We start from the raw sequence: 14,417 nt of genomic DNA, 5'->3' as shown, positions 1-14,417 counted from the left end.
TCCCCCGTTCCCGCAGCCCCGGCGGCTCCCCGTGCCCCCGGACTACAGCTCCCATCGGCCCCTGCGACGGGCGCGCCGCGACGTCACTCCTCCCGGCTCACGTGAGGGGGGCGCGGCCGGGAGGGGGCGGAGCCTCCGTGGGGCGGGGAGCAGCTGATTGACAGGGAGCGCTGCCTGTGGGCGGCGGGCTGGGAGCGGAAGGGGTGGGCGAATCCGGAAGCGGAACGGGTAAAGGCGGAAGTGAGGGCCGGGGCCTGCGAGACTCACCTGCGGCGGGGGGAGCGGCGCTCCGGGCGGTGAGTGGGGCCGGGGGTGGCGGGGCCCCCTCGGCCCGCGGTGGGGCCGGCCCGCGGGGTCGCCGGGCAGGCGGGACTCGGCGCGGCTCGGCGCCGAGCCCTGCCCCGGGCGGTGCCTGGCCTGGGGGCCCGGCTCCTCCGGGCCCGTGCGCCGCAGAGCCGGCGCCCCGGGAGCCCGCCCGGCGGGGGGGATGCGGGGGCAGCCGGGGGCCCTGCGGTGGGAGCGGAGCAGGGCGAGGCTGTCGGGGTGTGGAGCCGAGCAGGGCGGGGAGTGGCGGCCTTCGGGGCTGCCCGAAATAAACATCCCGGTGCTGGGTCGCGGGCGGGCCGGTCCCGCCGGGGACCCTGTCGAGGCGGGGGAGCGGCGGAGGGTGGCACCGGTGTAGCCGGGAGCTGTGCTGGCCGGTGAGAGCCACGCGTCAAAGGGGACAATCTCAAGCTGGAGGGGAATGGCGTGTCTGCATCGCGGAGCCGCGGGTTTGAGCCTCCTTCGGGCCGGTTTCCTTCACCGGGAGGGGCTCGCTCGGCAGCGGGTACCGGTGCTGCACTCGGTGTGCTGCGCCCGCCCCGCCGCTGTGTCCCAATGCCTCTGTCCCTCTCGTAGCAATGACTGTGTGACAGTTAAATGCAATTTGGGGAAGGTGTGGCACCTGTAAGGTCAGAAGGGGTGTAATATCTTGTAGCTAGTCAGCTGCCAAAGCGGGAATAGAAACTCTAGAAGTCTGAAAGCCGGGCCAGGTTCCCGAGTAGAGAACTGCCTAAATGAAGGATGTGACTTTATCTGCTGAAAATAGCTTCCAGTGGAATGGAGACTATTCTGCATTGCTGCTGGTGACAAACACAGCCCCCGTGTCCCCCGTGGGGTGTCTGTGAAGTGAAATACGTGGTGCTGCAGGCTCTCGAATGAGGCACAAAGTCTAGGAGAAAGTTCTGTAGCTTGTCTGGAAGGAAGTGGGTGTGCTCAGGACCTTCAGTGCCACGGGAGCAGCCACTGCCCGTAAGCTGAGATCTTGTGAAGGCCAATAGTGCAGATGTGAGCGTGAGCAACAGGTTTGTAGTACTAAATCCTGTGAAAGCTGCTCCAGTCTTATTCTGGTAACGTTCAAGGTGCTGCTAAGACTCCTGTGGGCTGTGAGGAGCTGTGGCAGTCACAGTTGCTCTCTGCTGATTGTGACTCTCACTGTAACCGGGTCTGCCAGTGAGACCAAATACAGCGTTGACCCGATCTCAGCTGACCTTTAGCTTGTTGCTTTTGTACGTGGCTGTCGGAGTTCTGACCTTGACTGTTCCCAAGCGCGTAAGGAAATCGGAGGGAAGAGAGTACACCCAGGTACTATTTAAAGTCTTATGTGGAACAACTTGCATCTACTATTCTTAGCTTTTTGTGTGGTGGGTCAACACATATTTGAGCTGCCCTGCTTACAGCATGACATCAGTTATGCTTTGCACTAAGTTAGGACTTCTGAGCCGACTCTGAAGGCAGGACTCTGAAGTTTGGTTGAGACCAAAAAAAGAAAGGTACTTCTGATTCATATTGGCTTGACATGCCATGCTGTCTGAGTGAACTTTCTTGGAATATCCCATTAATCTTCACTACTGCCTTAACTCAAAGAGTTTTTTTTGGGTTTCTTTTTCAGCTAACTGGACAATAAGGTGAAAGAACTGTGACTGAAATGGGCGAAGAATTCAGAATAGTGTGTGTGTAGGCAGCTACAAGACAACATTGGTCTTATTGCATCCTTGGAGTGAGGAGAGCAAGTAAAGCACAAGTCTGTAGACAGCTGTGAGGTTAGGAAGAGCAGTGCTTAGATTCAGTAAGTAGGTCTCAGTGCTGAAATCATCTCAGACATCTCTTGCGTCTCAACAGTGTGCCCGAACAGTCAACTGCTTTCATAGCAAAAACCTACCTCTAGAGGCAACCTTTCCCTCTAAGATACTATAGGTTAGTGTAGGTGACGCTTGTTTTAAGGTAGGGCCAGGCAGCGTAGGTCCCTCGAGGGCAGCTACTTACACCCCTTCGGGTGAGGGAGCAACACAGGCAAGACGAAATGGGGCTGCTGAAGATGGGTTTCAGTTACCAGAGAGCAGTAAGGGGAAGGCTAGCTTGATGTGTGGCTGTGAATATAGGAAAATAAAACATTTGACTAGTTATGCTGTGAACAGAGTTGGGTTTAGGTCCACTTGAGAAACCAATAATGGATTGGGCAGTGTCTGGAACAAAACTGTCCAGTCATGTATTCATACTTGGTGTGCTTGGCCAAATTTAATGGTTGGGATGAGAAGTGGGACTGTCTCCGTCACAGCAAAGCTCTTCTGCATCTAAAGAGGGGTCAGCTCTAGAATTGCTCTAGGCCTGGGTAGCCATTAACTCTTGATCCTAACTTCTTAAGCCGCTGCGTGTTTAGCAGAGAGGTGGTCGTGGCATCTCCCTGCAAAGTGTGTGTGGGGGGAAGAATGCCAAGTACTTCCAGACACAGGAAATGAAATGGGAACGCTTCTAATGAAGTGGGTGTAGCCCAAAGTATTTCGGTCAGCATACTTAAAAGAGTAGAATGTAGAAATGTCGGAGTCAGCTGTTTTCTTCCCTTGGGGTATGAAGTTTGAAGTCCTCTTATGCAAGTTCTGTGAAGTTGTCAGGAGTAACGCTCCGCATGCTAGCCAGGAACAACGAACCTTCCTGCAAGTGACAGTATCGGGGAAGAAAAAGCTTCATGTAAATGCTAAAAGGAATGCTTTCCTCCCCTGGAGCACGGGAATGAGCTGCTGGAGTAGTTCTACATAAACAGATAAGAAAAGACTGATTTTCATGTTTGCTTTTATTTGGTAGAGCTCCAAATAAGGAGCTGCCAGAGGCAAGAGATCTTTGTGCTGTCTGGAAAAGATATTATGAAGGTCACTGATTCTTTTGCAGTGAAGATAGCAATTTTCTGCTTTGCGTTGTTAATGATCTTGCCTTCTTGCTCACAGAATAGTAGGTGCTGTCTAAAGGCACTTGTTGCTGGATTTCTGGTCAAAATTAAGCTGAGCGGTGGACAATATCCAGAACAGGAGTTAAAAGAACCTTGCCTGCAGAATTAAAAACTTGATGCTTTTGTTCAATTTGTAGTTGGTCCAGACTGCACTCATGAGTCACTCCTTCAGCCCAGCTGTGCCTCATCTCCTGTGAAACAGGACTAAGTTTTTGCAGTATCAAGGATAACTACGAGTAGGTAAGACCTCCAAGAGGGAGTTAATGTGGGGAGAGGGAATATGGAAACTTTGGTCCAGACAGCTGGTGAGAAGGTAATGTGAAATGAAGGTGAACTCATCCATGGCAGTGTGTTGCTGCAATTCGTGCCTTGATAACGCTTGGTAGAAAGCTGTCACTTCTCGTTCCGTTCTTTTTAAAGCAATCTTTGCAAGTGCGTCGTCTCCATAGCTTAGCAAAGTGGAGCTTGACCGAAGCAGTGCTGACAGCTTGCGTTCATGGGTCTTCCATCGCTTGGATCTGGTGTGAGTTCACTTGCTGCCGTGGGTCAACGCAATGAGGGATTCAGCGGTCGCTTAGAACCTGAGGTCTGGTGTAACGCCTGGCGCTTTCCTGACACACGAGGACCAGGCAGAAGCACCACGCCTCAGCCTGCCCTCACTGCAAGTTTCTCTGTTCAGCTGCGGTGATCTAATAGGACACTAACTGCAGCTTTAAAAGCAATTAGTCACGCTATTTGGCAGAATTAAAACCCCCACTGGATTAGGCATGGAACTTCCTTGTGCTGCCAGTGTGACCAACCTGGTAATAACTCTTGTTGCTGATACCTAGTCAACTGTCTTTAAGTATTAAAAAAACTGTAGCTCCAAGGCAGCATCAGTAAGTGTAATGTCTCTTTGCCCCCTGAGGGGTTTTTGTGATTTCCTGGTAAAGGATAACCACTTAAACCTAGGAAACCCTTCTGCGGGGGTGTGGATGGGGTTCGACTGGCTAGCAGAAGGCTTGAGGGAGCTCGATAACATGCTTTGACCAAAGTACTGTGCTTCTTGACTCAGTCGTGCAGGCTGTGATCTTTGCCTCATCTTCCAAAGAGTCGGATCAGCTTTGTAGGATGCGCGGGTGTTCCTGGCTTCAGAGTTTCGTAAGAGTTTTTAGAGGTGACTCGCCTGGTTCAAGCAGATGACGTCTAGCAAGTGAGACTGTCTCAAACCGAGCAGTAGCATTCTGTCCATGACGATGGGTTCTGCGTGGATCCGTGTGTCAGACGGTCTTGTCCCAGTACGGTGCTGCCTGTTTAGGTCGGATCTTCAATTTGGCCACTTGTGCTCGGCACCGAGCAGCAACCTGGCAGTAGGGCCTCACACACGGGGCCCTGAGAAGTAGCAGAAACTTGGCCTTTTCATCACGATTTCTTCTCTTGGGTTTTGTCTTGCCCTGAAGGCTTTGGCTCTGTTTCACTGTGCTTGGCAACTGTCCTTCATAAGGCCAGGCTTCAGCTTGCGTGGTGGAGCCATGGGAAGGTCTCTGCTGGCTCGGCCCTGGGTTGCCCGGCTGGGGGTAGCTGTGTGTTGTACCATCCTGCGAGCTCATCCGTGCTGGATTGACTGGTAACTGCAGGGTAGTGGCCTTGAAATCTCTGATAGAATTGTTTTTGAAAAGCTGTTTTGAAAAACAGCCGGCTGCTGGGGCTGCTTTGGAGGCCGTGGCTCTGCAGATGTCAGGGAACAGATGCCAGTATTAAAAACATGACAAGGAGCTGGTATTACAGATCCTACTATACTTTTTTAGGGCTCTAGCTACCAACAAAAAGTGATTTAATTCTTTGCCAGTGTAAATCCTATTTACCTCTAAATTAAAATGAGTGTGCCCAAGTCTTTGGGAGGCTTGGGCATGAAGGGTCTACAGAGAAGTTGTGGCTTCTTGTAACAACCGTAACAGTACTTCTGAAACAGCTTTCTGAGATGATTTAGGGCTGTGAATCTACATTTGAAGGCCGTAGCGCAGCTCCTGACGACTGCAATGACTACTTCCCCTGTTTAGAGCTGTTCTGGGAGCTCCGGATTATAGCCTTACTGATCAAGAGACGAAGTGTTCTTTGTTTGTGGAGGGAAGGGTGTGTTGTCTGTAGAGAGATGAAGGATTACAATTGATCAGAGTTTATGGGGCTGGGGGACTGAGGTCTGTACTTCAGATCTGTTTCCTGGTTCATCTCCTGGCTAAGAGCTGGATCTGTTATTTCTTCCTCTGCAGCACGGACCCTACTGCAGTAAGGCTTTGGAAGTTTGTTCTTATTCATCGTATTATTGTGTTGGAAAAATCAGGTTGATGTTCCAGGTGGGGGCTAGTGGAGTCTGTGTGTTGCTCTGGTGGGTCCCACGCTTGCTGCTGGTCCTGCTGGTGGAAGTTGCTTGTGACTCTGGGTCCCGAATCTGGCTTGCCAGTTCTGGGTGGGAGCAAGGTAGCACCAAGCTTCCTGCTGGCGGTGGCTCGCTGCCCATTCGGTGTTAGGTGAAGCTAAACCACTCCGTAACTTCAGGGGTGGCTTTGCCAAGAAATTCATGTAACGCTGTCAGCTATTTAACAAGATAAATACTTCACTGGGGCTTTTGTCTTGAGTATTTTGACTCTAAGCCAGCAAATCCCCGGTGAAATGGTTTCTTGCATAGCTGAGAGCAAAAGCAGTCCTCTTGGGTAACGAGATTCTTCGGGACTGGGTTTCTAAATATCGCCAGCTTTCAGTGTAGTCCTCACTACTGGGTGAACACAGGGCAAAAATATCAGATTCTGTAACTTCTGCCACCTTAAACTATCAGCTTCCCTGCAGCAGGGAGTCTTGTAAAGCATTTTTCATACGGGGTTAACATGGGGATCTGACAGTCATCGCCCTGCAGAGATTGGGGTGGTTGTACTGGGTTGATTTGTTTGAAATGAACACTTTTGCTCTTTTTGAGCATTCTAGTGGCTCCAGAGAACTTCCTTGCTCTAGATAGGCAGGGAATGCAGCAGCGCTGGCATGCCCTTTCTCACGTAGGGCACTCAAATTCTTGAATTCAATATTCATAGGAGTGTACGAGCCCCTACAACAAATCCTGGGAAGTGGGCGAGGTGTTGAGGAGCACAGACCTAGAGAGCTTGGTCGTTGCACAGCATCGGGCATTGAAACTTATCTTTGATTTCAAAGCAAGAAAGAGACTGTTCTAAAACTTTACAGTTAAAAAACCGGTACTTTTGCCTGCGTGATGCAGAGCTCCCGTGTGTGCTTCAGTAAGCAGGAGGCGGGCAGGGCCCATAAACAAACCAGCACGTACCTTTTTATGGGTCTTGTGACATCACAAGCTGCTGAGTTTAGCTAGTTAGAAGAAGCTAGCATGAAAATTAATACTTGTTAATCTTGATTACGTGCGTACCCTATCATATCCTTCCTTCTCATGGTCTTGACTTCTTGAATTAGTGTGGCAAGTGGCAACTTCAGCTGCTTTTGCTTGTCTGTGCAGCATTGCTGTTGTTATTTCGGTCAGTCTGACCCGTGGCTCGAGTGTCCGTGTTCTCACAGGAGCAGGTAGGGCTGCATGCCCGGTCTCCCCTGCTGGAAGAGGGGATGAGCAGCCTGCCTGGGCATCACGGATGGCTTCATCCAGCATGGAGCACTCCCCGCTTCTCAGACCAGTACTCACTGAGCGGGGTGGGCTGATCTAGCACAGATCCAGGCTGTGTGGTCTACTGGCTGGTACTTCTGCAGTCAGCAGAGTGGAGTTCTGTTTCTGGAAGGAATGTAGAAATCCTCAAAGATGTTGGCATTAGCAAAAACTGACCCTCCTGCAATGGAGTGTTCTTGCCATCTACAGCTTTGGTAGTCACTTATTCAATTGTTTGGTCATCAGCAGAAATGCTGAGTGGGTCATTCTGGTCTTGTGTACGTCCTTAGCCCGAGACCCTCGGGGAGATGGCTGCAGTTAGGGTCATCGGAACTGCATAAACTCCACCCAGTCATCCTAAAGATGTGGCAGCTTCTCGGGTGATCATGTAGTCCTGCAGCCAAACTTCAAACCATCTTTAGATGATCATCAGGTTCTCCGTAATTGAGTGGTCAAAGGCTCTAGCTGCTCGACTGCTTGCTGTGATCAGTAGCTCTCCATGATGAGCTGGACATACAGACATGCTTGCTTAATTCTGTTTGAGTTCCTGTAGCACAACCAGATGGCAAAATGAATGGAGATCTGTGAAATATAGGTCAGGCTAAGACTTGAGGATGTCAACAGGCTCATTTCCTTGTTTTGCTCTGGGAATCACCCCTATCATATTTCAGGAGGTCATAACTCAGGAGAGGCATGATTCACGTGGCGTTTAATGTGCAGAGTGTTGGTCTGAAACAGTGACAGAGCTTACGGATTGCTGATAGACTGCCCTGGTAAATGAATACAAGGTTAAACAAGCAAAAGCCGTTCCCTTGCAAACTCTGGTTAGAGGAGAAACTCTAAAAGGTGGAAACCTTTTCAGGCTGATAGCGATGTAGAGCTCCTGATGTGCGCCTCGAACCTGGGGGTAACCAAGCCGCTCCTGGCCAGAGCGGCAAAATGCTCCTTCCTCACAGTCCAGCAAAAGAAGTTGCTGATTTGCTTCCTATCAAGCTTGCTCATCCTGTCAAACCAGCGTTCGTCCTTCCTCGGAAGAGGCGGTGGGGATCTGACAGTGTTACTGGCCTTTGCAAGGACCTGGCTCTGAACTGCAGTTTCGTCACTGACTTAACCCCAAGACTGGACAGGCAGCTCGAATCAACGGCTTCTTCACAGCTCAGGCTGCTGAAACATCTCACTGTGCTGAAGTTACTCCTCGTGGGTTCTTTCCTACCTGCCAGCTTCAGTGAACGGTCTGGGCTTAACAGTAGGTTTTCTGACTTGGCTCCTCATCACAGCAACTCGAGGCTGAATGTCTCTGTTAGGTCAGAGTGCGCTGAAGTGCTTCTCTGTTTTGAAAACTGAAGAGGTTCTCCAGCCGCGGACACTCGCGTCCCTCCAGTGGTTCTCCAGCCGCGGACACTCGCGTCCCTCCAGTGGTTCTCCAGCCGCGGACACTCGCGTCCCTCCAGTGGTTCTCCAGCCGCGGACACTCGCGTCCCTCCAGTGGTTCTCCAGCCGCGGACACTCGCGTCCCTCCAGTTAAGCACTCAGGCTGAAATGGCTGTGGGTTTCCTATCAAACTATGGAATTGAATTGAGACCTGAGACATAGTTATAAGTGGTCTCACAGCACTCACAGCTGGACAGGCTTTGCTCTGCAAAGCTGCTGTTTGAAACTCTTCCTCTCTATTGAGGCAGGCCTGAGCCTTGTTCACAGCATGCACTGCTCCAGTTCGGACCCAGTTTAACTTGCTTTAAGCTGCTTATTCGTAGGAATCTGGTATTTGCTGGGTAAATGCTGGGTGTACTCTGAGCATACCCGGAGTTTTCTTGGGGGTGCAGGCAGAGAAATCGGCTTTGGGTTTTGTTTTTTTTCTTTTTTTGGCAGTTGTCTCTGTCAGCGAGAAGCTTGGGTTACGAAGGGAAAGTGGTGATACAGAGCAGATGCAATCAGTTGTAGCATTTATCATTGACAGGAAGTGGGAGTTGTGATGAGAACAGGAAATATGCCTAAATCTGTATAACTGTGCGCTCTGAAAGCGCTCCTGTTCTCTGCTGCGTGCAGTTGAGGAATGGTTAGGAAGGCACTGAGACTTCACTTGTGGTTAACGATGGATGTAAGACGGCTTGTCTTGCTGCTCTCGCCATGGTTTTGTGCTTCTACACAGCTCTGGAGCTTTGGGGCTGGGGAGGTGGGATGGCAGTTCTGGTCACGGGTGATGCCTGTTTGTGCCGCTCAGCGCAGCTGGATTTGAACAGCCTTCTCAAAGAATGTGGCCAGTAGCCTGGTGGCCTGCAATGGTGTGGGATAAGGGCAGTAAGGCAGTTGGGATGGGGTGTGGGAAGCGTTCGGTGTTGCCTGTTCCTTTGGACTGAGCTGTGGAGTCCCTCGTTGGGTGGTAAGGAGCCGTTTGCAGCAGGGATGGGGAGCAGCTGCTGGCAGCCTCTGCCCAGAGAGGGGCTGCTACCAGATGACTTCCCTCTGGCAGGCCGCGTGCGTAGCAATCCAAAGGCCTTCTTCAGGACTGCTCTGAGGTGCAGCCTTTAATGGCTTTGTGTGAATGCCTCTAAACTAACAGGCTCAATATAGAAACTCCCTTTGTCTGAGTGCCTTGTGATCTGAGGGACTGACATGCAGAACCGCTCCCCATAATGGCTTACGTGTGGCACTTGAATATCTCCGTGCTGCATTGATAGTCCCAAGTTGCTGCCTTGTGAACTCAGAGAGGAGGAGGGAGCTAAAGGTCAGCCTCAGTTACCTCCATGAACTGCGTAATTGTTGTTTTAATAGCCGAAGCTCTAATAACACCGGTTGGCGTGCTGGCTGTTCTTTACCTGCCTCACCCTAGCAAGGTGCGTGTAACTTCTACAGTGGAAGTGCTGGAGGGCCCGCTGGTGGGAAGGCAAGCTTGTGTCACCAATATCCCTTCTCCGGGGAGGCTCAGGAGACTTCAGATGCTGCTCCAGGAGCTGCTGACTGACGGAACCTGCCCGATAGTGTTGTGGTGCATGTGGTGGATAACTTTCCACCGTGGGAAGGAGTCACCACCTGCCTGTGCTGATGGTGGTTGCAGATCAAACCCACCCTCTAGAACTGGTATGGCTGGTCCACGAGTGTGTCACTAACTCTGACCTCCTCTTCCAGTTGCAACCTGCCTCCAGGTGGATCCCAGCGCAGAACCTGCAGCATCCTTACCTCTTGGCACTCCTGCACTTAGGCCACGATGGCAGGTCGAGGTGGAGCTGCTCGACCGAATGGACCAGCTGCTGGAAACAAAATCTGCCAGTTTAAACTTGTTCTCTTGGGAGAATCGGCAGTGGGGAAGTCCAGCCTCGTCCTGCGCTTCGTGAAGGGGCAGTTCCACGAGTACCAGGAGAGCACGATTGGAGGTGAGTGCCAACTCCAGATGCCTGTGGCGGCAAGATGCCAGCCTCGCTAATGCAGTCTGGGGGTATCAGAAGTAATAATGGCTATCTCAGTCTGGTCTGGGTTTTTTGCTATAAATAGTCGAGCAGCTAATGCGTTAACTCCTGGTTTACAACTTGTTTGTTGGTGTGAAGATCAGCGCAGCAGAGAATAATGCTATGGCAACCGTGCGCGCTGCCTCTAAGGCGTCGTCACTTCCAGTGCTTGAATTCCTGCTTGTAATTAGAACTGAAGCCTTCAGCTTGGTTTATAGCCCTTAATTATCTTTTCAGACTGTGACCTGGGATTTTGGTGCTGTTTCTAGCCCGATACTGTTAACTACTTCCACAGCTCTTTCAGGTCTAGTAGTTCTTGAGCTTGAAGTCATTAGCACAGTGTCGCCAATCAAAGGTCAGTCGGCACCCAGGTCTCTGGGCATTAATATTAGGTGTGTACTGAGAAAAGGCTTGATTTGTCCCCATAGTAACCCATGCGGAGTTAGTATAGCTGTAATTATAGCTTATGGGCAAGTAGGGCCTAATGCTGTGCTGCAGAGGGCCATGTGGGCACTCTGCTGTTCTGCTTCGGTCTGTATCCAAGGCCGGTTGCCTTTATCCTAGTTGTAACACATGGCATTATACTCGCTGGAACAAGAAAATAACCAGTTACTAAATTGGGGAGTGCAGGGTAACTGGGCTGACTCCAGCGCTTTGGCACTGGGTGCTCCCCAAAGCGGATCCCGGTGATGCTGCAGCCGCACTGTGTGATCTGGGGGAGGAGGCCGCTGGGGCAGGGACCGGCAGTGCTGCCGCTCCGGTGGCCGTCTGCTGCCCGGGCTCTCAAGGCCACCTTCCTGTCCGCTGCGCGGTGGCTCTTGGGTTCCTGTGTGCAATGATGCTTGATGATACAGCAGAGCTGTGACTTCCCCGGCAAGTGGCACCGCGCTAGTCCCCGTCGGGGGCTTCTCCTCGCTCCTGTGCAAAAGCAGCACTGCTCGGAGCTCCTGGCGCTCGCTGCAGGGGCTCTCCAGCTGGAGGTAAGGCAAACACGCGCCTTCTCTTCCAGCTGCCTTCCTAACACAGACAGTCTGTCTGGATGACACAACGGTGAAGTTTGAAATATGGGATACAGCGGGACAGGAGCGGTATCACAGCCTGGCACCAATGTATTACCGAGGGGCCCAGGCAGCCATTGTTGTCTACGACATCACTAACACAGTGAGTACTGCGTGGGGCTGAGCGTTTACTGGGGAGGAGGCGTCTGTGCTTGCGGCTGGTGCTTCTCGGTTCCCTGGGAGAGTGTCTGGGTTCAGAGTCCCTGCAGACGCCTGCCTGCGGGGACTGAGTTTCTTGAAAACTGCTAATGGCCTCTTCCTCAGTTCTGACCAAGGCTGTCTAAGCTGATAAAGGATCCTGCTACAAAGTGCTGTAGAGGCAGAACACTTCTTCCAGGAAAGACTTGTTCTAATCATATCTTCACTGTGGATTAATAAGAGGCTGCCCTTCCTGACTGCTGCCTCCTGTTTGCTTCCAGGACACATTTGTACGAGCCAAGAACTGGGTGAAAGAGTTGCAGAGGCAGGCTAGCCCCAATATTGTAATTGCACTAGCGGGAAACAAGGCAGACCTTGCTACCAAGAGAGCTGTGGACTTCCAGGTGAGTGGGAATCCAGATCAGTTGTTACCTGAGCAAGTCAGGGAAGCAGCTTTTTTGCTTAAGTGGGGGGAAACGGTGACTGTGTGCAAAAGGCTTTGAGGGAGAGCGGAAGTCAAGATTGACGCTGCTGAGGACCCCGGGATGCCTCGCAGAGGGAATTGTGGCCTGCCTTTCCCATGCACTCCTTCCACAGCACTTCTAGCTCTTGTTGGTAACAATTGCGATGAACGTGGAGAACAAGGCCCACAGAGCACAAGCTCCTGTCTGCAGTCTTTTCTGGTGCCTTGCTCATCTGGGGCTGTCTTCAGCAGTGTACGAAACGGCGTCTTTTAGACACAAGACACATGAAGAATCATTCCCAGCTTGTTCTCTGCTCTTCGCAGCTCTTACCTTGTCTCAGACAGGCTTTCAAGGAGAAGCTCTTATCTCAGACCTCTGCACGGGATTGCTGGTGGCGCACTTACAGCGTGCGTTGCTCTCCCAGCTAACCAAAGTACAAGGCGCTGTGCCGCTTGGGACACGCTGTGTCTATATTTGGCTCACAAACAGTCTGTGCTGCTGTACCCCAGCCCTGCTGCTGGGACACCAGCCGTGTGGTGCTGTCAGTGGAGCATGTCTCCCTGCTGCGCTGGCCAGGCAGGGTCAGGGACTGGCGGGGGAGAGGCGGGGGGAGAATGTCTGCCCTGGGGTGGGACAGGGTTTCTTCGGTGTTTAGCGAGCCAGCAAGTGAAGCGCGTGAAAGCTGCTTGGGCCTCCCTTTGGCAGGATGCCGTTACCACTCTCACGTGATTGTTTGTAGGATGCACAAACATATGCAGATGACAACAGCTTGCTGTTCATGGAGACGTCGGCAAAGACAGCGATGAATGTGAATGAAATCTTCATGGCAATAGGTAACAGCCTGCGTGCAGAAGGATGGCTGGAGCGGTTCTGAGCACCAGCAGGGCAGCCCACTGGAAACCCTGGGAGCTCCCGTGTCAGCCAGGGTCTGGGAGCTCTTACTGGAGCCCGTGACCGGTTGGCTATGGTTCTGTGAATAGTCACTCCCTGAGGGTTTGGAGCCTTTGCCTTGCAAAGCCTGTTCCCCCTCTCCCTATCCCGGGGTGGTGAGTGAGGAAGGAGCGGGATTGGTGACAGCCAGGACTAGAAGTGGGGTGGTTTGCTGTACTCGTGCTGCCAGCAGTGCCCGGTCCCGAACACCCGAAGAGGTGAGGGCTTGGGGCAGAGCAGGGCCGAGCCCAGCTTGTGGGCTGCGGTGGGGAGGAGGTTGGCCTCTGTAGCGGAGCCCACTGACATCTTGTCTCTTTCTAGCCAAGAAACTGCCAAAAAATGAACCCCAGAACGCTCCTGGTGGCCCAGGTAGGAATCGGGTGGTTGACCTTCAGGAGAGCAGTCAGCCGAGCAGGAGCCAGTGCTGCAGCAATTGAGCACCCGTTCCCGCCTGACGGAGCCCTCGAATGACGTGACTGGAATCCACGCTAACAATCGCACTTACCGTAGAGCGGCTGCTGCCGGTGGCTGCTGTGATTTCTCCATCCCTTTCTGATCATAGGCTGGAGGGAGTTCTTCCACCTGCACCTTTCTGTACAAATACTAATTCAATTCTAAGTCTTAAGTCACTTTTTTAATATATGAACTTCTGCTCTTCCCTCTTCCTGGTGGTGGTGGATGCGCGACCTGGTGTCTGCCCAGCCAGCCCATCCCTTCCCACGGGTGAGGCCAGCAGCACCCAGGTCCCACGTACTGTAGTTCACTATTGGAAACAAAGGGATATTGAGACTAGACGACCTGGGTTTAAAATTACCCGTCTGTAAAAGCTAAGGCTAATCCCAGTACGATATGCCTAGAACAACCACTAAACTGTAGCATTATAGTGACAAACTCTGGCTTTTCAGCCACTTTATTGACCAAATCACTTACGAGTATTCTGGGGTGGGGCAGAGGGAAGCAAAACTGGTTTCTTCTGTATTTTGTATTGTATGTTTCTTCATGTAACCAATCAGTATCTTGTCAATATAGTACATACAACTAGCTGCCTGTTGTCTTTATTTGTGTTGGACTCTAGCATGCCAACTCTTTTATTTTTTTTTTCTATCTCCGGTTCTGTCGTAATGCACTAATCCTGTTGCAACTTTTGCAAAAAAAATCTTGTATAGAAAAATTGTCCTTTTTCTTTTTTTTTTTTGATGGTTGTGATGCCACTAATGTTGTTAACCCTACTCTGGTGTGAATACACATGGTTTACCGATGTACAGAGGTGGGGTGGGGGAAACCTCGGCTAACTTGTCAGTGGAAACAATATGTATTGCAAAAGCCTGTAATTCCACAAAAGTATGAAGGGAGGTATTAAAACGGCTTCTGTTGCCAGACTCTAACTGATGTTGGCTGCTGCCTAGTGCCTAATGCAATGTCTTATGCATACTGGTATTTAAGAGGAACTGTCAACTTAGTCTTCATCACAAACTCCAGTTTTGT

At 51.6% G+C, this 14,417-nt stretch overlaps 1 protein-coding gene across 2 annotated transcripts; it reads left to right on the top strand.

Annotated features, from left to right (window-relative positions):
• The first annotated feature begins 139 nt into the window (after window positions 1–139).
• RAB5C (RAB5C, member RAS oncogene family) lies at window positions 140–13,973 on the top strand. 2 transcript variants are annotated; one of them, XM_074561575.1, is made up of 6 exons: window positions 140–296; window positions 10,026–10,270; window positions 11,352–11,503; window positions 11,820–11,942; window positions 12,742–12,835; window positions 13,254–13,973. In XM_074561575.1, the coding sequence occupies exons 2-6, from the start codon at window positions 10,105–10,107 to the stop codon at window positions 13,367–13,369; spliced, it is 651 nt and encodes a 216-aa protein (XP_074417676.1). In that variant the 5' UTR covers window positions 140–296; window positions 10,026–10,104; the 3' UTR covers window positions 13,370–13,973. The 2 variants fall into 2 exon arrangements, with proteins under 2 accessions (XP_074417676.1, XP_074417677.1); XM_074561576.1 differs by lacking the exon at window positions 140–296 and adding an exon at window positions 3,408–3,505.
• Window positions 13,974–14,417: the final 444 nt, after the last annotated feature.

Source organism: Larus michahellis, chromosome 18 (assembly GCF_964199755.1).
Source record: "Larus michahellis chromosome 18, bLarMic1.1, whole genome shotgun sequence".
NCBI lineage: Eukaryota > Metazoa > Chordata > Aves > Charadriiformes > Laridae > Larus > Larus michahellis.
This window is presented reverse-complemented; position numbering and strand designations above follow the sequence as displayed.

Bases quoted from the DNA above. Each gene is read 5' to 3' on its own strand.
- RAB5C (XM_074561575.1), top strand. From the start codon at position 10,105: ATGGCAGGTCGAGGTGGAGCTGCTCGACCGAATGGACCAGCTGCTGGA. The intron at 11,504-11,819 runs GTGAGTACTGCG...GTTTGCTTCCAG, and splicing joins TCTACGACATCACTAACACA to GACACATTTGTACGAGCCAA. The intron at 11,943-12,741 runs GTGAGTGGGAAT...GATTGTTTGTAG, and splicing joins AGAGAGCTGTGGACTTCCAG to GATGCACAAACATATGCAGA.